This window comes from Patella vulgata, chromosome 1, assembly GCF_932274485.2.
Source record: "Patella vulgata chromosome 1, xgPatVulg1.2, whole genome shotgun sequence".
Taxonomy (NCBI): domain Eukaryota; kingdom Metazoa; phylum Mollusca; class Gastropoda; family Patellidae; genus Patella; species Patella vulgata.
The window spans coordinates 79,270,456-79,295,624 of record NC_065879.2 but is presented as its reverse complement, the minus strand read 5'-3'; the positions used below and the strand labels follow the sequence as shown (position 1 = coordinate 79,295,624).

Below are 25,169 nucleotides of genomic sequence, written 5' to 3'. Positions count from 1 at the left end.
AAGCAGAGATATGCAATTTGATTGGTTGATGCTTTGGGACACGATATCTTTAGTTCTAATATAGTGAGAGTGAGGAAGCTTGGTGTATAGTTTTATTTTATCAATACCTTGGCTAAGTTCGATAATGAGCATTAACTGCTCAAGGTAAGCAGAGCATTACGCAATTTGATTGGTCGAGACTTCGGAACACAATAATTCTCCTTCTAATTGAGGTAGAATGTTCAAACATGGTGTAGGCATTCATTAGGTGAATGCCTTGATGGAGTTTGGTGATGAACATTGTCTGCTTACGGTAAGCAGAGATAAGCAATCTGATTGGTTGATGCTTTGGGGTACGATAACTTTGGTTATAATTAAGGGAGAGTGATGAAACTCCGAGTATAGATTCATCATATCATTACCTTGACTAAGTTCGATGATGAGAATTGTCTGCTTAGGCTAAGGAGCGATAAGCAATTTGATTGATCAAGACTTTGGAACATAACAATTCTGCTTTTAATTGAGGTAGAATGTTTAAACTTGATGTAGATGTTCATTAGGTGAATGTCTTGACCGAGCTTAATGATTAACATTTCAAGCTAAAGCTAAGCTTTGAGACTAGATAACTTTGATTCTATCTGATAGAAAGTGATGAAACTTGGTGTATAGTTAATAATCAGTTTGATTGCTTGATACTTTTGAGAAAAAAAAATGTGCGATTAATTAATATGTGTCATCTATTTATTTTGGGGTTTCGGCGGGGGAGGTCAGCCTCACTGTTGGCTTGTTTCGATTAATGATGAGGCAGGATATGTACGATTGACAATTTGTGCGCTAAAATATTTGCCTACTATTTTACGAAATTTTAACACCCTGTGTCGAGACAAAAATGCACATTCGATTATACAATAACATTGTCTTTATTCATCCATAGTGTAACAAAGGGTGAAATCTCTGCTGTCCTTTTGACCTAACCACTGCTACCAACATCAATATGATTACTGTTAAGATAAGCTACTGCCATATTGAAATGGTCATGTCGGAGAACCCGCCGACCTTTAATTTATAATTTATTTATTAGTATTCAGCTGTCATCATAATTCTTTTTATTCAATATCAATAATATGTAACTTCATACCTCACCTATAAATTGGTTTAGGTTTCTGATGAAGTCAATTCAGTTAGTTGAGTTGAGTAGCTCAACACAGAACCATGGAGGCAGACGTGAATTAAGACGATGGCCGTAAAGATTACAATATTATAATATGTATTGGTTGTTATGCATGTAGTGTAGTTTAATCCTTGTTACAGTCTTGCTGAATTAAAGAAGTCGAATCCACACTTTTTTAGATGATCTGATTATGTTACAACTCGCGTAAATTTTTCTTACAAAATAAAATCCCATGAAACCGCCCGTTTTATTTTTTGCCCAGATATATCATGATATATTTTTATATAATCAATATTTTATGTTTCATGTACACCATTTATTAAACATAGAGTAGAATTAAAGGATAGTTTTGATTATTGTGTTTTTGTTACAAGTAGATTCAGGGCCAGTGTATCAAATCTATGTTTGGGCAAGTGAATGGTTGGTCAACGATGACAGATCTATTTATAGGCATGTGGGTCAACGATGACAGATCTATTTATAGGCATGTGGGTAAGGGGTACACGGTAACAAATGTATTTAAATAAAGACAAGTGAGTTTAGGGTAAACGTCTATGATAGATGCAAGTGTTTAATATTGGTCAAGGAGCTAGCACAGATTTAATGAACATCTGGAGTAAAAGATCTGACCCCCACCACCATCTCCCCCCTCCCACACACACATATATATATATATATATATATGAGAAAATCATGCAGAAGGTGACTATATATATACAGATGCTGTTGACCGATTGTCAGGGCCCGTGACAGGGCCCTCCGGATTCTGTTCGCTAATGAGGGAGGGGCAACACTTAAGAGTTAACAGACACGTCACAGGGCAGTGACATTTATTATACAGAATCATTTATTTAATTCTAGATTTCCTTTGCTCTGGCAAAATTGTATTCAAAATGTTCACTAATCGACTTAATTAATCAATATTTAGGAAATCTTGGCGACTTTATGTCACAGTATAGGCGTTTTCTGTAGGCTATTAAGAAAATTCTATTTTAATCATTCTGTTATGTCTGTATTATGGACACACAAAAAAACCCTAGCTGTAACATGATAAAGGTTTTTGTTCAAACATATCTATTCACAACAAAGCAATGTACCTGTTACTCAATATGAGCGTTATCTATATATCACGTGATCTGTCCTATCAACAGCATTGGTCAACATAACAACAAATCATACGCGTTGCAGAGAAACAAATAGTCCGGCAGAACTATGGCTGAACCTGGAAATTGTATACAAAGTTTTTTATGACTGATTTTAGTAATCTAGGGTGTCCTCTTTCAGAATCTGTCGGGTGAACCTGGGTCCCCTTAAGCGTTTTCAGAAAATCAAGATGGCGCCCAAGACGGCTGCCATTTCAAATAATTCCCAATAACTCCCATAGTATTTAGTCTAGGATAATAATTTTGGAGTATAAACGTATCTTCCTGGGCTTAAGGAATACATTGGGTCAATTCAAGTCCTGGGTTTAGGTGGTGTAGTGTTTAACGCCATTTAGATCAGTGTAACACTGGTGTAACGCTGCGCTAACTCAACCTCAGACCCGTTCTGTGGTGTTGAGATTGTGTTAAACAAGGATATATACTGAGCGCCATGGAAAACGCATCACTTTTTTCCCAAAATATTTTATTACTAGGTGGTTTTGTATGTATAATATTATGCAATACTATGAAATATTGTTTCACACAATAATCCCAAACGTAAAAAATATCGACATGGAGAAGAGTAGACTGGCAAAGTGTGCTCTCCAGTGATGAGAGTCGCTTTCATCTTTAACCCGCTGATGGCCGTCAACGTGTGTGGAGACGTCTTGGGGAACGTCTTGCAGACTGCTGCGTCTTCGAAACGAATCGTTGGGGTGGGGGAAGTGTAATGGTGTGGGGAGGCTTCACATTTCATCACCGGAACACCCTACACATTTGCAGGGGTCGCGTTAATGCTGTAGCCTGCCGTGATGATGTCTTGCAACCAATTGTTGTTCCGATGTTTCGAGCACACCCACAACTTCAGCACTTCCAACAGGATAATGCACGTCCGCATACCTCCCGTTTTAGTATGGACTACCTGGCTGCTAACAACACCAGTGTCTTGGACTGGCCAGCCATGTCTCCGGACATGGCACCGATAGAACATGTCTGGGATGAGTTTGGACGCCGTCTGTATCGGAGACCACAGATACACACCATTGCTGCTTTAGAAGCTGCTCTTGTCCAAGAATGGAACAATTTGCCCCAGGCCTTCTTTCAAACATTGGTTAATTCCATGCGACGTCGCTGCACAGCGTGCGTAAGAGCCCATGGAGGACACACGCGCTACTGACATCTGTGTCGTACTTTTGGTTTTGACCCCTCTGACTTTGTACCGTTGATTACAGATTAAACATCCATAAGTGTACAAATGTGTTGTTATTGATGTGTTCCCATTTGAATGTTCACAATAAGAAGCAAAATAAATAAGATATGTTTACAGGATCATTTTGTTATACGAAAAACTAAGTGATGCGTTTTCCATGGCGCTCAGTAACACAACATAAACACCAATGTCGTATGTGTGTTACCCAAACACTAACTTATACCTGAGCCCCTTAGTTTTTCCATATTTTCAATATCAATTTCCTGATTTAAGAAACAAATTTACATAAAAATATATAAAGACAAGGAGCTTTGTGCAATATTATTTCTAATTACATAAAAACTTGTTAGATAATAAAAAATTCATAAAAGTTATTATCTTGTTAAAAATAACTCGTAACACTAACCCCAAGGGGTTAAAAAAAATATGAGACTACAACATAGATCCTAGTTACTTAACTTCCTGGAAGCGGTTAGTCTTCCCAATTACCTTTCTTTTGGTGTGTTTTGTTTTTAGTTGCCTAGCTCATGCGGCGGTTGGGCGATTATATCACCAAACCAAACTATATCTAGAGACAAACTATATATTCCTGGACATAGGAGGATATGAGTAATACGATAACACCACATCAGGGGCTCCAGAGCCACATGTTGGGGGGGGGGGTGTAAAGGAGGGCACAAGCTGTGTTTTGAACATCTAAAAAAAACAAATTCTAACCGCAAAATACGAAAATAACCGCCACAAAACTAGGTAATATTCAACTTAATCCTTTAGTCGTGTGTATGGCACTGTGCATCATTATGGTCAAGTGAATACAGATGCCGTCTGATAGGTTTCTTAGCGCCATAGCCAGCCGATTACGAACAGTTCTGTGAGATATGGGGCGGTGATGTAAACACTACTTTTCAACGATGACTTGCGCAAAAGGATTACATCTCACAAGTCTCAAAATAGCTGCTTCTCTGCGAGGTATGCCCGAACGTTAAAGGTCCTTTGCGTCTTTAGGCTGTTGAGTTTTCCCAATAATCGACTGTATATATTCTGATGCCAATTAAAGCTTTCCTCAATACAATGGCTGATTTCCCCAAAATGTTTTTCATCACTTGGGGGTTTCACATTTTCCTTGCAATGTCTGTAACTATGCATGCAGATCTATATTAGTAGATGGTCGGTCGTCGGTACCTCTTAATATCCGGAGGCCATTCTAAGACTCCTGCTTCCAATTTATTCAGACACTGTTTCGTCATCAAATGGAGACCTTGGAGTGGATGTTCTCACTAGCCACATGCGATTAGAGGCTGGGACTAGGCAGTGTTGACCATTCGTAGGAAGACATGCTTCAAAGTCCTTAGAAAGACCATGTAGTATTTCAGAAGTTAGGTCTGAGTTTTAGGCGCGTCAGTTCTTGTATTGCTTGGAAAAATACAATGCTAAAGAGTTTTACCAATTTAAAAAGTAAAAAATGTGAAGATCAGCGAGTTGCGGGCCTTTTGACATCATACAGAATGCGTCACAATGATAGTTGTAGCCTTCCATCATAATGGTTGGTCGAAAGTGTGCAACCATGACGATTACATTCTCAGTATTGAATGTTAGGGTTGCGTAAACATAGCTAAGGTTGGCTGGATTCATGTCTATTTTTGGAAACCCTAGTATAGTGTATTTTTATTTTTACGGAGATGGTCTCCAGTCGCAACAGCGTGCATAGTCCCTGGCTGACCAGAGAGGTATACCTGGTTTCAGCGGCTACGAATACAGCCGGGAAAGGCAGTTTGTAAAGGTTTTAAAAGGAATAATTTACTACTTTTCTGATAGACCTGGATTTCAAATATGGACTGTACAATTCTTCTGCTAACAATTCTTCTTTATTGACAATTTTGTTTAATAATCTTGCTGCAGATTAGTGTGGCTGTGGTTTTATTAAATCTCTTCTAGTCGAATTCCAAATGCCCCGTTTTGTGAATTATCATAACATTCTCGAAGAATTTTGGCCAATCAAATTGCTTATCGCTCTGCTTACCCTGAGCAGAAAATGCTTATTATCGAACTTAGTCAAGGTATTGATGTAATGAACTAAACGCTTTCATCACTCTCACTTAATTAGAACTAAAGTTATCGTGTCCCAAAGCATCAACCAATCAAATTGCTTATCCCCGCTTACCCTAAGCGGAAGACGCTTACCTTCGAACTCCATCAAGGTATTGACCTAATAAACACCTACACCAAGTTTGAACATTCTAGCTCAATTAGAAGGAGAGTTACCGTGTTCAAATATTTTGGCCAATCAAATTACTTATCGATCTGCTTACCCTGAGCAGAAAATGCTTATTATCGAACTTAGTCAAGGTATTGATGTAATGAACTAAACGCTTTCATCACTCTCACTTAATTAGACCTAAAGTTATCGTGTCCCAAAGCATCAACCAATCACATTGCTTATCCCCGCTTACCCTAAGCGGAAAACGCTCACCTTCGAACTCCATCAAGGTATTGACCTAGTAATCACCTACACCAAGTTTGAACATTCTAGCTCAATTAGAAAGAGAGTTATTGTATCAAAAAACACAGAAAAATAACGAAAAAGATTTCTTGATACTAATTACCCCCAAAATCCGAACAAAAACCTAAATACCAACAAGTAACTAAATACCGAATATACAACACTAATTACCGTTTTAAAAAAACCCCTAAATATTGAAAAATAACGGACTCCGCATGTATTGGTTTATTTGAGCGCCCAGCTGCCAGTAGGGCTCCAAGGGCACGATCCGCGCCTCCATTCGTAGCCCTACTGGTATTCGGTTGTTTTTTTTATTTTGTTTTTTTTTTGGGGGGGGGGGGGAGGCGTAATTAGTGTTGTTTTTTTCGGTATTTAGTGATTTTTTGGTATTTTTTTGGCATTTATTGAAGCTGGATATGATCACACATTTCCGTTAGGACATTTGTAATGTACACATATTTATTGAATTCCTACCAGTACTTACAATATATACAACCAGCGGTAAATATTGTGTATTTATTTCAACTGATGGTCATCTAACACCATGATTGTGGACGGGGAAAAACTTGAGAATTCTCAGAAAAAGGTATTAGAAAATAGGGTTTCTTCATATTGCTTATTTGGTACATCTCGAGTAAATTCATTGGATTTTCCGAGAACATCACTTGTAAAATACATGAACAATCCGGCAACATATAATTGTCCTAAGGCAAATATTCACGTTGGCAATCAAGATTCACTACAAGGATTACGGCTAATGGGAAACAACTATAATAAACTGACCCAATTCAAGAATTATGTTTATTTTATTAGAAACGGGTTTTCCCAATATTGCATAACATTCGGTACACAAAGACTAAATTCATTGCATTTTCCGAGAACATCAATTAAATATGAATAATTCTGAATAAAAATAGTATATATGAAAATAATTTGTGTGTACACAAAATATATTAATTTGTAGTAAAATTGTCTGATAATAAGTCATACTCAAGGAAACCTATAATTATATTTATAAAGGACAATTCATACCGAAAAAAATTCTGATTCGGTGACGTATTTGGACACAGCTCACGAAATATTTCTACGCCGTCAAACCGAATGTAGGGCGAAAGTTATTTTTAGTCTTTCTCTCCCTTTCCCTTTTTCCCCCTTTTGCATGGCGATTTTTGTTGACTTTTTGGTGTAGAATCGAAGAAAGGGGTTTGAAAATACATTTTCTACCAAGTTTTGGTGAATATTCATGATTTTGAGGCGGAAGGATACAAGAGTTGAGAGGTTGAAATGTAGGGTCCAAAATTGCATGTTTTCATGTCTCTACTTCCAGCTTGTGTATCTCAAGTTTTCCATAGTGAACCTCTTACATGCTTTTGGGCAATAGGTTACCACATGTTGCTCCATCTGTGGTAGAAAGCGTTCTACCCAACGAAAATTTGGGAAATGTTAGAGCCGGTCTAAGAGACGAGAATTAACATTAAAGTCAATGGGCAAATCTTTAGTGATCTGTGTCCATATAGTTGGTGTCACGTGATGATTTAGGGGGTTCCCCTTGAACGTCTGAACCAGGGTACTTCATATATGATATAAGATTGTTTTTATTGGTTTTCAATTAAGAATTAAAGCGGTTTCATCTTCATAACACGGTGGGTATAAAGATAGTATGTTACAGTATTGTATCGATATGTTAGCATAGTGAGTATATGTGTATGTACCCAGTAGATTTTATAATTACCAATATGAAACCGAAAGGAAAACGAACATCGCCATGAAGATACAAATATTAATTAAGCTTTTGCAGCTTATTAACACCACCCCCGTAGCCAGCCGGTGGTAAGAGTGGGGGGGGGGCTCCCGGAAAAAGTTTCCGACCATATTTCTAAAATACCCACTGTTTGTAATAGAAAGCAGCCTGGGGTCATCATAATAATTATTATTGGTTATGTTCTGTCTTGTCACTAAGTTCCCTGTTCAGAGTTCACTACAGAATGATTTTCTGGGCTGGAAAACTTGTTTGCGGCCGTCCAATTTCCATGACACCCCCCCCCCCCCGCCCCACGCAAAAAAAAGTTCACTGCCCCTCCACAGCCAACAAGCTGGCTACGGCCCTGATTAACACTGTGAGTATATGTTACAGTATTATATCGACACTTTCATAAAGTCATTATATGCACAATAAGTTATAGTACTATTAGACAAGGTATAGCTATTGTACTATGTCAGCATTACATTCTATAGGCTTACTCACTAACAGTAGGCCTACAATTATACTGATCAATATGAAAAACATAGTGAGATACAACTCGAACATACGAATAATCAAACACGTTTAGCCAAACAAGCATTGGAACTCGGAGCAATACAATCATTAGCGAAATATTGTTGAATTTCGGAATACATAACCGCGAGAAACATATATATATATAATAGAATGCAGGAAAAATACATATAAGAAGTACAGATGGCCCTAACAGTTAGTCAAAAACTTATCCTATGAAAGATTGCAAGATAGATTTCGAAATAGTAAATGGCATTTAAGTGCCAAAAGGTGATTTTGATGGCTGGCTTCTTGAATTGTAAAATGGCCACCGAAATAACTTAGTTTGCCAATATTTTTAATTCTACTGCATTTCGGACAGAAAATCAAGTATAAACTCATATTTTCAATGTCAAAGAACATTACAGAAGTATCAGAAATTCGGTCAAATGGCCGCCATATTGGAATTTAAGATGGCCACCACGTTTTAGACAGTCATTTGTATCTCAAAAACTATAATGCCAAAAATAGACTTCAATGCTTTCTGCATCTAGTGAGTATATCCAGCTTCACAAACTGTTAAAAGTCACTTAAAGCAGGCGCCATATTGGATTCCAAGATGTCCACCATATTTGGGCTTGGTTGATTTCATAGATAATATTGCCGATTAGCACCGCCCTTATTGAATGCAGGAGACCCAAAACGCAAGTGAAACAGGTCCTATGATCGAAGGTGATATACAAACAATGCGAAAAGCTAAAACAAAACATGTTGATGGAATTACATATATGACTCAATAACACATTCTTCAGTAGATATTGCTTTACAGGAATTATATTTATTTATTTGTGCATGCGTGCGTGCAAGAAAGGGTTGGGAGTTAAATAAAATCTTCTACTCGTCTTTTTTTTAATATCAAAATCAAAAAGTATCAACACTCGTCCATAAAGTAAAAATAAAAATCGGCAAAGTCTTGGTCTTTTTTACATTTATCGACTTGTGTTGATATATTTTGCTATATTTTGCTATATCCAGAGGCTTTTATAACTTATCTAGATAACAAGGCTGTTCTTACACTAGTTCTTACACTATATCATAGATTTGATAGATGAACAGAAAGGTAATGGTGATCGAGTCAGAGTACTGATAATGTTTGCGATTCTATTTTCAGACACATCAATTTAATCCAACCAACAAAAATGGCAGAGGGTCACAGAGCAAATGAAAGAGGTCCTATGGTCGATGATGACTTATCAAAAATGAAAAAATCTAAAATGAAACTTATTGATGGAATTGCAAATCCACAGCCTCTTATTTCTTGCTTGGATGGCAAGGGGGTTCTTACACGGCGTCACAGAGAAACTATTGATGCGGAGAACTGTGATGTTGATAAAGTCCAAAGACTGATAAACCTATTGATGGATGATTGTAGAGGTGGATTTATATCATTTGTTGAAACTCTACAGGAAACAGGTCATAATAGTTTGGCTAAATTATTATTAGACGGTAAGTGAACCGTTTATTAAACCTGTATTCAGAGCAAGTTTAAAAGTACATTGGAATTCGGCCGGTTCGGTTCTGCCAAAATGGCCAAAAGCACAAAAATGCATCTGTTTGTTGGCTTCGTTAAAATTCTGAAATATACGCCTCATATTTTCGCTACCCGACCTATAGCTACAGGGCCTCTATTTCATATCGCCTTACATTATTATTTAAGATATTTAGGTAACTTTTTGTAGAAGGGAAATAGATCATAATTGTTTTGATTGGATATTTTGCATGTTATTATTGCATTTTTAGATTGCTTAAGGCGGAAGAATACCCTGCTAGCGTTATGTTTGAATTACCTGTTAGATGGTGATATCTCAACAACAAATTAATTTAAATCGCAGAAATTTTGAAAAGCAGTCTTGATTTTTTAGCGGCGGCTGTAGTTTGTTCATTCTTGCGGCTTAACATCTGCTTCCACCAAGGGGGATACCGCAGCGTGCGTTAGGGGTAGAGGTGCGATTAAAATATTTTTACCTCCTCCATTTCCTTGATTAAAGGTGGAATCGTTCATTTTGCTCTGGCTATAGGCTCATGTGCCTTTAGATACCGTGCCTCAGTCGGTTCATGTTTGATAGAAAATGGTTTGATCTTAATCATTGTAATTCTGTATTTTCAGTTTCGTGGAAACCTTTTAACTCAATTCTATATGTTTCCTTTATTGTTTACTCTTTGCAGATCGAACAATGCGTATTATGTTAATTGGCGAGATAGGTGCTGGTAAAAGTGCCCTAGGCAATAATTTATTGGGATTGTCTGGAAATAATGGATTTATATCTCAAGTAAGCGCAAGTTCTGTAACCACAGAGAACCGCTCACTAACAAATGTGATAAACCTGAGGGGTAAAGATATATCCTTCAAACTATTGGATACGCCTGGATTATCAGATGTAAGAAAATCTAATTCGGAAATAAATGAAGAACTAGTTAAATGCATATTCAAGCTTTATCCAGGACCACATATTTTCTGCTTCGTCTTAAAAGTTGATCGGATTACATCGTCCATAATGACAACAATTGAAAATTATAAAGACATGTTCGGTGAGTGTCTTAACAAATATGGTGTGATTGTTTTTACAAACAAAGATCGATTAAAAGATGTATCATTTGATGAATATATCAAAAAAGCACCGGATGAATTTAGATTGTTTTTAGATGAATACTGTGGTCGTAGATATGCTTTAATAAACAACGACAATCCTCAAAACGGCGTGACTGATATTCAGGAGCTGATTTTAAAAACCATAAAAGAAAATGAGTTTCAATATTACACACATGATATGTTTGAAAAGGCCACGGAGTTGTATCGCCAAAAGATGCTACAGTTGGAGGAGGAGAGAAATAAGATGAAGAATGAAAATCAAGAATTGAAAAAGAAGTTGGAGGATTATGAAGATATGAAAAAGAAATTGGAGGAATCTGAGGACCAGAAAAGGGCAAAGGAGAAGGAACTGGAAGATATGAAGGTTAAATTGAAGAGATACCAAGAACAGGAAGACCTATCTCTATCACACGAACAAAATGTACCAAAGGAAGACAAAATGATGTCTGATAGCCCCAAGACAACTGAACCAGTAGATTTGCAGACACAAGAAAATGTTGAGGATTTAAAAAGGACGGCTGATATTAAAAGTGTAGACATCGGTAGTCTTTGTGATATCCTTGTGAATCGGGGTTATTTGAATGATAAAGAGAGAAAAGATATAGTTACAATAAAGCCATCAATAGCAACAGTGGATCACCTTGTGGATATCTTACAGCATAATACCAAAAAATACAGAAAAGCATATCGTATACTTATTAAGCACTTAAAAATGGAAGCTACCCAAAGCAGCATAATTCAGCGTGGTAAGTAAAGTTGATGTAATTATGTCAATAAATTTTTTTACAATTTAAGGAGCGTGATTGTTGACTTTCGTGATTAAAGATAGACAACTCTCTTTTTATACCCCCACATTTTCATGTGGACATGATATATTGTCATCGCCCATGTCCGTCCACAATTTGTTTGTGGCCACACTACAAGTCACAATTCTTATCTGATTTTGATGAAAATTGAAATATAGGTTTATTTCCAAAAGATCTTGGTTCCTTTCGATATTGGCATGTATCGAACCGAAACTTCATGGATTATGGCCCCTGATTGTACGGCAAATCATGTTCTTAGCTTGTGGACACTCTAGGTGTAGTCTCTATCATCCAGAAAAATATTCGTAAGTCTGGATGCGTTGTCAACATTTGAGAAAAATAGGTTGGTCATTGGCTAGATTATCCGGTCTTTTACATTATCATAAACAGCGCCAGTTCAATATCTAACACTCTTAATTTTTTTTAGCTAATTCATCGTCACGATTCATGTTTGTTTATATTAATGCAAGATCTATGGGATTTATTGCAGGAAGGGGCGCAACTCTTATTTGACTTGGCCAAAGATACGGCCACAAATCACTAAAGATTTCCCCATTGACTTTAATTCACGTCTCTTAGACCAGCTTTAACTTTTTCCCAAATTTTCGTTAAGTAGAACACTTTCTGCCACAGAGGGGGCAACATGTGGCAAAATCTTGCCCAAAAGCATGTATGAGGTCCTTCATGAAAAACATGAGATACACAAGCTGGAAGAAGAGACAAGTAAACGTGCAATTTTCGGCCATACATTTCAACCTAACCAACCTCTAATACACTTTTGTATCCTTCTGCCTCAAAATCATGAATATTCACCAAAACCTGGCAGAAAATGTATTTCAAACCCTTTTCTTCCATTCTACACCAAAAAGTCAACAAAAATCGCCATGCAAAAGGGAGAAAAAGGGAAAGGGAGAGAAAGACTAAAAATAACTTTGACCCTTGTTTCGTGGATGACGGCATGGAAATATTTGGTGATCTGTGTCCTATATAGGGCTGTAACTTCAGGTATCCCCAAAAGGCCTTTTTTATATGCTTCCCATATGTTCTGGCAACATACCGGTGAAAGAAAATCAAATCAAAGAATAACTGCAAAAATGATGGCCCTTTAAGTATACATGCTGCATTATGTACAGTGGTGCATCTCAGGTCCATGGGCCTTTTGTGCTAAAATTTAAAAATCTTTCTTATTAAAGGCAGTATTTAGGTTCTGTGAAAAAATTAAACAAGTTACAAACAAATTACACAGAAAACACTCATAATCTGGAATTTGTTTCAAAAATATAATTTTTTACTGCCATGTCATAAAAATGTAGCATCTTTCAAAAAAAATAATAATTTTCTACTTTTTTTAGATATCCAGACTGGCAAAGAATACATTTTTAGAAACCCTGGACAATATGCAAACCAAAAATCACAAATCAGTTGCATTAATGGTAATTTTAGAGATCTATACTGAAACATGTATCCCCACCCGCTAAACATGTCACTGACTGAATCAATCTAATCTTTGGTTGCAGAAGTAACATTACCAAAAGGATCTGTCTAATAGCTATGTTTTACCATCCCTGGCTCACATATGTACATATGAACTAAAATATGTGCAATAAATATGAATTATGGTTAAAAATAGGCCTTGATGAAAGAAAAAAATGGCACATTTGGTCTATGACCACCCCTCTCTTACAAAAGGGTCACAGATTACACTATTTTCACAAATTTGGAAATATTTCAATGTTTTCAACATCTCAAAGCTCAGAGGCACCATACAAATCTTTATTGCAATTCTTGTGCTGAAGCAAGATGTTTGGACCTTTACATCAATATCCTGAAAAAATGAAGTCAAAAAATTAGTTATGACAGCATTGACATCAGAAAGGAGGTCTGAAAAAGGAGCAAAATTAACATTTTACTGTTCTATAAGTAACATAAATGCAACAGATACCACCAAACCTAGATTGTGATAAGAAAATATTGAACATTAAGCTGACATTTACACATCTACACCAGTTTTGTATCAGGGTGTGGTCTCATTGGCCTGAAATGCCTCACGGTTCTAAGTTTGACTTTAAACAAAAAAGGTTAGAAATCCTTGAAATGTACAAAAAACTATTTATTGGTGAAAAATAACATTCCTAGCTGTAATTCAACCACAAATTCCGATTACTATCATTTAATTGTCAACACAGGTGCAATTAAATCTCTCAAAACACATTAATAAAAAGGGGTGGGGTGGGGCATTTACATGTATAGTCTCTCTCAACGGAATGGCGGAGTGAAAAATGTCTAGAAAGACTTGAATATTGCTTTCTACATACATGTAAAGCAAATGCAAGAATTTAATGTTTCAAAGAAGAAAAAAATGCTTCTTCTGCGTAAAGTAGTGGCAAAATTGAGCCAACACCTGTTTTGAACATTTTGTACAAACCCATATATGCTGTACATTATTAATTCAGTGTTACCAATTTTCAATTTTCTGTAGGAAAGTTGGAGCTATTTCTAAATCTGACAAACTTATAGATCCCATCTATGTTAGCCTATATTAGCAATGAAAAAAAAGGGCATTTTTAGACATTTTGACTCATTTGAGTAGTCATGAAAGGATTAATTTCTACATCGAAATGGGAGAATATGGAGATTTTATGTGAATATTCCTGATTTTTAGACAAAATTTGGTGAAATTACAATACTGTTCACTTTATCTGTGCTTTCTGAGGCTGAATAAGCCAAAATTTGATATTAAAATATTTTACTTACTGTTAGAAATTAAATAAAAACTGAAAATTGAGAAAATTGCAGAAGAATCACAATTTTTCTCCAAACTTTGATTTTTTTTTTTAACTTTTTTTTAGTTTTTCTGTAGTCAAAATATTTTATACATATTTTCTAAGAATTCTTCATATTTTCAAAGCTAAGGCATATTAGTCACAGCCTTGTCACACACAGACAGGCCACAAATCACTAAAGATTTCCTCATTGACTTTAATGTTAATTCACATCTCTTAGACCGGCTCTAACTTTTTCCCAAATTTTCATTTGGTAGAACGCTTTCTGCCACAGATGAGCAACATGTGGCAAAATCTTGCCCAAAAGCATGTACTGTATGAAGTTCACCATGAAAAACTTGAGATATACAAGCTGGAAGTAGAGATAAGTAAACATGCAAATTCTGGCCTACATCTGAACCTAACCAACGTCTCAACTCTTGTATCCTTCCACCTCAAAATCATGAATATTCACCAAAACCTTGCAGAAAATGTATTTTCAAACCCTTTTCTTCCATTCTACAGCAAGAAGTCAACAAAAATGGGCATGCAAAAGGGGGAAAAAGAGAAGGGAGAGAAAGACTTAAAATAACTTTGGCCCTTGTTTCGTTGGTGACGGGGTAGAAAGTTTCAGTTTTTATTATATGCCCACATTGAAATGTGTTCGTATATTGTTGTTGCACCTGTCCGGCATCCACAATTGCTTGTGGACGCTCTAGAGGCTAAAGTTAACATCCGATTAAATTTAAATTTATACACAGTGTTTAAGGTCATGAGACGAAGAAGCCTATTGATTTTCACCGATTTCCGATAATTACTGCCAGAGTTATGGCCCTTGATCACTTTGAAAAATCTTGTGGACGATCTAGAGGCCACAGTTAATATCCGATTGACTTGAAATTTATACACAGTGTTTAGGGTCATGAGAAGAAGAAGTCTATTCATTTTCAGTGATTTTCGATAATTACTGCCATAGTTATGGCCCTTGATCACTTCAAAAAATCTTGTGGACGCTCTAGAGGCTAAAGTTAATATTCGATTGGCTTTAGATTTATACACAGTGTTTAAGGGCATGAGTCGAAGAAGCCTATTGATTTTCAGCGATTTACAATAATTACTGCCAGAGTTATGGCCCTTGATCACTTCAAAAAATCTTGTGGATGTTCTACAGGCCAAAGTTAATATCCGATTGACTTGAAATTTATACACAGTGTTTAAGGTCATGAAACGAAGAAGCCTATTGATTTCCAGCCATTTCCGATAATTACTGCCAGAGTTATAGCCCTTGATCACTTTAAAAATTCTTGTGGACGCTCTACGGGTCAAAGTTAATATCCGATTGACTTTAAATTTATATACAGTGTTTAAGGTCATGAGACGATGAATCCTATTGATTAATATCCGATTGACTTTAAATTTATACACAGTGTTTAAGGTCATGAGACAAAGACGTCTATTCATTTTCAGCGATTTTCGATAATTACTGCCAGAGTTATGGCCCTTGATCACTTCAAAAAATCTTGTGGACGCTCTAAGGCCAAAGTTAATATCCGATTGACTTTAAATTTATACACAGTGTTTAAGGTCATGAGACGAAGAAGCCTATTGGTTTTCAGCGATTTCCGATAATTACTGCCAGAGTTGAGTTCAGATTGATACACAGAGTTTAAGAGCTTGAGACGAACAAGTATATTGATTTTCAATGAATTTTTATGACTTGAACAGCTAAATCCATGATATTAAAAGTTTTGTATACTAAACGTTAGCATGGGGCAGAACTTTATAAAAACCAAACAAATTCTAATGGTTTTCTGATAATTACTTCATGAGTTGTTACTCTTAATCAGATTTTAGTGTATTATAAATGTTTCATTACCGAAAGAAGTAAAAATATGCGACAACACTTGTTGACTGCCCGGACGATTTAGCTGCTGTGGGCGTATATTTCGTTGCCTGGCAACCTATCTTTAAATTTATAGACAAGGAATAGAGATATAAGGTGGTTTAAACGATATTTGTATCTTTACAAATTATTCTCTATTGTCAGTATATTAGCTATGGTATGAGTCTATTTAAAATGCAAATTAATTTTACTAAATGTACACTAAAAATGTAAGTGACAGGTTGACACATGAAAAGAGTTATAGAACCAAAACATAGCTGCTTCTATGTGTCAACAACATGTTACCAGGTTACACGTGAGTGGAAATATACTAATTACATCATTTGGCTTATTATTTAACCAATCATATCAGAAATTGCACAGGTTCAGGGCCATGAACAGGCTGTTCTGTGCGTGATATTCATGAGTCCTATAAAAGTAACCATAGTAAACTTTTAAATCAGACCTCCATTAGATTCTAGAGAGGTTCCATCTGAGTTCCTAGACAGCAGCTTGATTCCAGAAGGGGAAAGATGTAACCATTTCTATCAGCAGACTCGCCCACATCGAGTCTGGCTGGCTAGGGTTTGAGAATGAGGCTGACCTTAAAAATATCTTTGTTTCGCCTAACGCGACCGACTAACTAAAACCACCCCCGACTTAAATTATTTTATTGCACTTTTCCGCGATCTTTTTATTTTATTTTGTGTGTCAACCTGAAATATATCACGAGAGTTATTTCCCTTTACTATGGCTATGGTTTGATTCATTATTGAAACTGGTTGATCAAGACGAAAGCGTCATAGGTGTCGCTTCTCAACAAAATGGTTGCAGACGAAAGCACGTCCATTCCCACGAAATGATTCTGCCTCTATGTCTGTGGGGCGTCGTTTTAAACATGACGACGATATTTTCAATATCCGTTTTCGAGAAAAATGAAGGCACAACCCGCACGATCGTTAAAAACGTGTTGAGGGAGTTTCAAACGTGAGTTTGTGGCAATTTGTGTGCGAGTCGTGCATCAAGAAAAATCCCGATGTCATTGATTTGTTTGCCAATAAAAGAAGACGAATGTTTGCACCCGAAAAATTATCAAGCTGTCAAATTAGCTCTTAAAAAAAAAATCTGAAAAAAAAACCGACCTACCGACCCTTCTCCTCGATTGTGGGTCGGGTTTGGTGAAACAAAGATATTTTTAAGGTCAGCCTGACTTTAGTATTGTAATCTATACTATGCTTATATGTATCCAGCCTGATATATAAAATGTATAAACAAACAGTTGCATTGTTATAACTACTGAGAAGACAAACGTCTTAAGAAAACAGTAAGAAGTAAATACACAACGTGAAGTGGAAGCAAAGACAGCTAGAGACAAATTCTAGACGATCACAAGGCTACTAAAATATGTAGGAAGAAAAGATGCATGGGTCGTACGTAGGATGTGGCGACCGGTTTTTGGTATCCCCGCTTTCCATGTCAGACAGAAAGGCCCATTGTGCTACAACATTTCGAGCTGAAACTAAGCAGAGCTAATCGATTTCATTTGTAGATGGTTTGGGACAAGATAATCTTGATTCTATATGATAGAGAGTTATGAAACTTACTGAAAAAAATAAATGTGCGATTAATTAATATGTGTCATCTATTTATTTTGCAATTTCGGCGGGGGACATCAGCCTCACTGTTGGCTTGTTGAACCTTGTGAACGCTCTAATGCATTATTTAAATTAGTGAAACCACGAAGCCTTTTGAATTTCAGCAATTCACAATAATTACTTCTAGAGTTATGACCCTTGTTTCTTTTTGTTCAACCTTGTTAATGCTCGATTGATGAAAGTTATCATCTGATATATGAAATTTATATGCATCATTTAAATTTGTGAAACAGAGGTCTGTTGAATTTCAGCAATTTCCATCAATAATTTTTAGAGTTATGGCGATTGTGAACCTTGTGAATGTTTGAATGACAAAAGTGACCATCTGATCTGTATGAAATTTATATGCATTATATAAAATTAGTAAAACGAAAAAGCCTGTCAAATTTCAACAATTCTGTAGATTACTTCCAGAGTTGAGACCCTTGTTTCAGTTTGTAGAACCTTGTGAACCTTCAAACGACAAAAGTTATAATCTGATCTGTATGGAACTGTCTTGGAAACGCCCCCAATTACCTACAATGATTTCAGATGATTTCGCTGCTGTGGGTGTATGTTTCGTTGCTTGGCAACCTATCTTTTATTAATGTGTTTTGAGAGATTTATTTGCATCTGTGTTGACAATTAAATGATAGCAAATGGAATTTGTGGTTGAATTACAGCTAGGAATGTTATTTTTCACCAATAAATAGTTATTTTGTACATTTCAAAGATTTCTAACCCGTTTTGTTTAAAGTCAAACTTAGATCCCAGAGACATGTCAGGCCAATGAGACAACACACTGATATAAAAATGGTGTAGATGTGTAAATGTCAGCTTAATGTTCAATATTTTCTTATCACAATCTAGGATTTGTGGTATTTGTTGCATTTATGTTACTTATAGAACATTTAAATGTTAATTTTGCTCCTTTTCAGGCCTCCTTTATGTTTTCAACTCTGTCATAACTACTTTTTGGACTTCATTTTTTCAGGCAATTGATGTAAAGGTCCAAACATCTTGCTTCAGCACAAGAATTACAATAAAGATTTGTATGGTGCCTCTGAGCCTTGAGATGTTGAAAACATTGAAATTTTCCCAAATTTGTGAAAATTGTGTATTCTGTGACCCTTTTATTAGAGAGAGGTGGTCATAGATCAAATATGGCATTTTTTTCTTTCATCAAGGCCTTTTATTTTTCATCAAGGCCTATTTTTAACCATAATTCATATTTATTGCACATATTTTAGTTTATATGTACATATGTTAGCCAGGGATGGTAAAACATAGCTATAAGACAGATTCCTTTGGTGATGTTACATGTACTTCCCCCTTTTGCATGACGATTTTTGTTGACATTTTGGTGTAGAATGAAAGAAAGGTGTTTGAAAATACATTTTCTGCCAGGTTTGGGTGAATATTCATAATTTTGATGCGGAAGGATACAAGAGTTGAGAGGTTGGTTAGGTTCAGATGTAGGCCAGAATTTGCCTACATCACTTTTTAAAAAATCTTGTGGACGCTCTAGAGGCTAAAGTTAATTTATACACAGTGTTTAAGGTCATGAGACGAAGAAGCCTATTGATTTTCAGCGATTTCCGATAATTACTGCCAGAGTTATAGCCCTTGATCACTTTAAAAAATCTTGTGGACGTTAAAGGCACAGTATTTAAAGGCCTGGTCCCACTGCACTTACGGTTGCAAAGAGGATGTAAAACGGCGAAAAAAACGTGCCCTCCGTTTGAAAACGCCATGCATCCGCTGTGTACTCATTGCATACGTGTTGCATACGCTCTATCTATCGAGCATCCGTTCACTTTGATTTCATCCGTGCAGAAAGTTTTGAGCTGCACAAAACTTTTATAACGGATGAACTTTCTGCCGTGTACGATGTAAATGCGCGACATATACGAGCACCAAACGTTCCATGTCCGTTATCATCGTTTAACGTCCACTGTATCCTCTCTGCATCCTCTGTGCATCCTTGCAACTCACATCTGCTCCAGTTGAAAACGGAACGAGGGAGGAAAGATGAGGTACATGTAACGTCTATACATCGTTAGTAGGACGGAAATAGAAAGGATGTAAGCGTATGTATCTCGTATATAAAGTTTTCAAAACGGACAAAGCGTTTGTATCTGGGATGTATCTGGTATATTGAAGGATGTCTGGAGTTTGCCTAACCCCTTCGGAGCTGTCATCCACTTCCATCCGCTAGGCTTCCGATGAATATCCATTTAACATCCCTGCTACATACTTCCCCCGTTCGTTCTTTTCTGTTCTGTTTTCTCAAATTTTCGTCAATTTTGTCCATTTCTGGAGCGGATGAAAACGGATGGAGCCACCCCCGAGAGTTTGCTTGTCCGCTGTGTCCTTTTCAGCGATTTTTGATAATTACTGCCAGAGTTATGGCCCTTGATCACTCCAAAAAATCTTGTAAATGTCCTAGAGGCTAAAGTTAATATCCGTTTGACTTTAAATTGATACACAAGGTCATGAGACGAAGAATCATTAATTTTCAACAATTTCTGATAATTATTGCGAAAGTTATGGCCCTTGATCACTTTGAAAAATCTTGTGGCGCTCTAGAGGCTAAAGTTATCTTCCGATTGACTTCAGATTGATACACAGAGTTTAAGGCCTTGAGACGATTGATTTTCAATGAATTTTTATGACTTGAACAGCTAAATCCATGATGATGTTGAAAGTTTTGTATACTAAATGTTAGCATGGGACAGAACTTTATAAAAACCAAACAAATTCTAATGGTTTTCTGATAATTACTTAATGAGTTGTTACTCTAAATTTTAATGCATTATAAATGTTTCATTACCGAAAAAAGTAAAAATATGCGATGACTCTTGTTGACTGCCCGGACGATATAGCTGCTGTGGGCATATGTTTCGTTTCCTGGCAACCTATCTTTGATAATGTTATGCTTAATTCAAAGTATTAAATGATTTACTCAATTGAGTAAATAATTGACAATATAAATGTAAACGGGCAATATATACGTAGCAGCAAAAGTTTAATAAAGCCCACATACCTTATTAACATTAAATCTTTAGGATTTATCTACCTTCAATTTAATTCCATGAGCAATATAGGAATCCCTTACAACCAACAATATCATAAAAGCTGAATGTCTAATAGGAATAGACACACGCCGATCTATTCTGCACCTTATGTACACAACACCACCGCCACCATTTTGATAAATATTAGAGTTTAGAGATATAATCTAAAATAGTTAAATTACCAAAATTTTATCTATTAGTATTGACCAGATGACACTTCCAATCCCTATTACTATTTTGCAGATAAGAGATATGAAAACATAGGCCTACTTAACAAGATGGAAGCTTATAAAGAGAACTACCCAGCACGTTATGCTACCTTGCATTCTAATGACCAGAGTGGCATTATACATGTTACATTACTGGTATCAGTGCTATTTTTTGTTATTATTCTGCTCCTTGTGATGACCAGGCTAGAGCCTATTATGAGACAGAGTTGTAAACTGGACTGTTTTGATACAAAAAGTGCTTCACGAGACAACATCTGTTATGGTAACTTCTTGGTGTGCGATGCACGGAACTGTGGGTAAACCACAAGAAACGTCCACGCTGATTGATGAATCAATGTCTGACGTCATAGGGTCAAAAGCCATTCGTGTGACCTCTGACGCTGCCTTTTACTACAACCAGTCAGATCTTCATGTAGTGAAGGCCATCGAAAGTATAAAAAAAACCGTAACGAAATATAGATCTGTATTTTATTCAGATTGTGTTTAAACTAATAGACCAGAGGCTCAGTGAGCGTGGATGTCTAACAAATGGGCACAAAACCAGACCCAACTTTTCTATTGTAAAATTTTGCATAGAATAAGATGCTGAGTGGTAATCATTCCGCCGCTGGGGTGTTTTCGTGATTATCAGGGTCAAAGGTCAAATGAGTTCATTTGCACTGAAAGTAAATGTGCAGCCATTCTTGTATCATGAAAATAAGCTGAAAATAATCAAAAGTAATTACCCTTTCAATAAAAATGTAACCTTGCTAAATTCACCTTAATTGTTCTTTGTGACCCTGGAGGTCAAAAGGTGAAATTTTCCGTTTTAGCACTAAGAAGATTTAAAGCAATAAATGTGCGAAACCTGTTCTAATTAATAATAGGCACATTTAAAATGTATCTTAAGGTAGTCTTAGCACCAAACTTTTACTTTGGAACGTGGAAATAGATCTTGCATAAGTGTGTTGTGGGGGTGTACAGTGTACACACACATATCCGAAAAATACAAGACATTCATTGCGAGTACGCGGATACAGCACTCGGAAAACCTCGGCAGATTCCGTTACTCTACATCTAGCTTCGGCTGTATGACGGTAAGTGATATGTACCTACGAACTTGCCGGTTTTAGAAAGAAGTTATCAAAATTGCCTCGTTCGAAGCGTGTTTAGAATTTTCAGAGCAAAGTTGTCCTTGTTTGAAGAAAATCTGATTAGGTACATATCACTTACCGTCATACAGCCGAGGCTAGATGTAGAGTAACGGAATCTGCCGAGTGCTTAACCGGTATTAGAAATTTCGCGAGACGCGTGAAATTATGAAATGAATACGTGACTAAATTCACGTTTCTAATGTCGAAGAAAAGATTCTATTTTGATGATCATATTTATATGGGGTTTATGTTTTTAAATAAAGAAATAAGTAATCTAGGCAATGTTGACGAATATGTCGATTGGAATAGTGTAAGTACTTAATTGTTTTAGACGATAGCGCGTGCTAGAGTAGAATGCGATTATTTAGCGGATGGTGTAATTTCTCGTTGTGGTATAGCGACGTTTATTGCCCAAAAAATTTCGGGATATCACATTCTTACCCTCTGTACATAAGTCGTAACGGAGTATAAGACGAATGCCGGACTTCTGCTGAAAAATGTAGCGACTTATGACCCGAAAATACGGTAATTTTGGAGGAATTTGAAACAGTACAGATCGGCAGTAGTGGGCACGCTTTCATTCTATCGTATTACGAATTTTGTAGAAATATTACTGACATAAATTTGTATACCGTACGGGAATTAAATATGAAAAATAACGAGTTGCACCTATTTTTATATTACAGACGAATTTGAATATTTTGTTTACACGTGATTTTTGTGTGTGGTCTGAAAACTGCCATCTTAAATAACGATAAGAGTTATGTCCCTTTATTTTCGGTAAAAATGTCCGACAAGAAAAATTTTGAAATCCCATCACTGGTGTACACAATGAAGATATTTCTATAGTTCATACATTTATTATTTTCATACATCTATTCATTCATAAAAAAAGACCATGCTTCTTTCTTTGAAGTCTCGGGAGTTCTCTCCCCTTGATTATCCAAAAATGGAAAATACTCTCATTTACAGCTAACATACATTTATGCAGCAGTTACTCCCCATTAAGCTGTGACTGTAAGGTCTAAGGGTGTATATTACTGAACAACAGAACCAAAACACTTTGAGGCTTGTATCAAAAATATCTCGAAAACAACCCCAATGGCAGACTGATTACCACTCGGAGTCACATTCTACGCAAAATTGTACTATAGAAAAGTTGAGTCTGGTTTTATGCGCATCCCCGCACTGAGCCTCCAGACTATAAATACTGTTATCAATAATTATTGATATTTTCTATAAAAGGAAATGAAATGAAATGAAGTGGGGTTTAACGTCCTACTGTTTTGCTCCTAAACTGGGCTAATGAAGACGGGCATACGCCATACAGTGTGCTATGAGGGAAATTTTGCCCGGGCAGCGGCGCTACGGCCTACTCTTATATCAATTTCCACCTGCCAAGGGATCTTTTACGTGCACGCCAATATGTACACGGGACCTCGGTTTTTCATCCCATCCAAACAACTAGACAGCTGTCCTTGTCAGGCCCTCCGTCCTGCATCACTGACAAGGGGAAACCACTCCGGAAAATCTGGATGAACTTTCTCGGCCAATGCAGGGATTGGAACACCCGACCTCCAGGCTAGCAAGCCGGCGTCTTACCCACTTAGCCACGTGATCCCCTTCTATAAAAGGAGATCCAAACTTCCGTATGTTCCCTTGTCCATTAGTTTTCTGCATTTTGGTTTAAATAAGCTTTATAAAAATGTATAGTTTGTTTAGCATGGAGAAACTTGTTGTGGAATTGTATTTCTCTACACGTTTTGGCTGCAGGTGATACATGTATATAAATGGTATATTTAGAAATTTGTAATTACATGTAATATTTTTTGAATAAAATTATTTACAAGAAAAAAAAATCAGTTCTGGTCTGAACATTGAAGTTAAGCAACGTCAGGCCCAGTAAGTACTTGGGTGGGTGACAGCCTGGGAACATCGGGTGCTGTAGACTCCTTTACCCATGAATGTTTTGAAACAAGCCAACAGTGAGGCTGATGTCCCCCGCCGAAATCCCAAAATAAATAGGTGATACATATTAATTAATCACATATTTATTTTTTTCAAAAGCATCAAGCAATTAAACTGATTATCAACTATACACTAAGTTTCATCACTCTCTTGCATCAACCAATGAAATCGATAAAGCTTAGCTTTAGCTCGAAATGTTAATCATTGAACTCTGTCAAGACATTCACCTAATGAACATCTACATCAATTTTAAACATTTTACCTCAATTAAAAGCAGAGTTGTTATGTTCCAAAGTCTTGACCAATCAAATTACTTATCTATCCTTAGCCTAAGCAGAAAATTCTCATCATCAAACTTAGTCAAGGTAATGATATGATGAATCTATACTCAGAGTTTCATCACTCTCACTTAATTATAACCATGGTTATCGTGCCCCAAAGCATCAACCAATCTGCTTACCGTAAACAGACAATGTTTATCATCGAACTCGATCAAGGCACCTAATGAACGCCTACGCCAAGTGTGGCCGCAGCCGAACTGTTTACATTTTTGGTTTGTTTTTATCGCAATTAACGGTTAAAGGGGGGGAACTCTCTTTATTATAACGGATGATGTAAGCAAGCGGGAAGTGTGCAAAAAAGCGTGCAAATGAAAGATGGCGAGTAAACAGCGGTCTCAAACTATTTGAAACGTTGTCAACGTTTTAACGTTAAAGTTTCCCTATGGATACTCAATAGTTATGTCACACGGTGAACGGACATTCCAGGAAA

At 36.5% G+C, this 25,169-nt stretch overlaps 1 protein-coding gene across 1 annotated transcript; it reads left to right on the top strand.

Annotated features, from left to right (window-relative positions):
• Nucleotides 1–7,538: 7,538 nt before the first annotated feature.
• Nucleotides 7,539–24,270, top strand: LOC126814287 (uncharacterized). The gene is made up of 4 exons (XM_050539373.2): nt 7,539–7,645; nt 9,428–9,762; nt 10,483–11,652; nt 21,311–24,270. The coding sequence occupies exons 2-4, from the start codon at nt 9,456–9,458 to the stop codon at nt 21,595–21,597; spliced, it is 1,764 nt and encodes a 587-aa protein (XP_050395330.1). The 5' UTR covers nt 7,539–7,645; nt 9,428–9,455; the 3' UTR covers nt 21,598–24,270.
• The last annotated feature ends 899 nt before the right edge of the window (nt 24,271–25,169 follow it).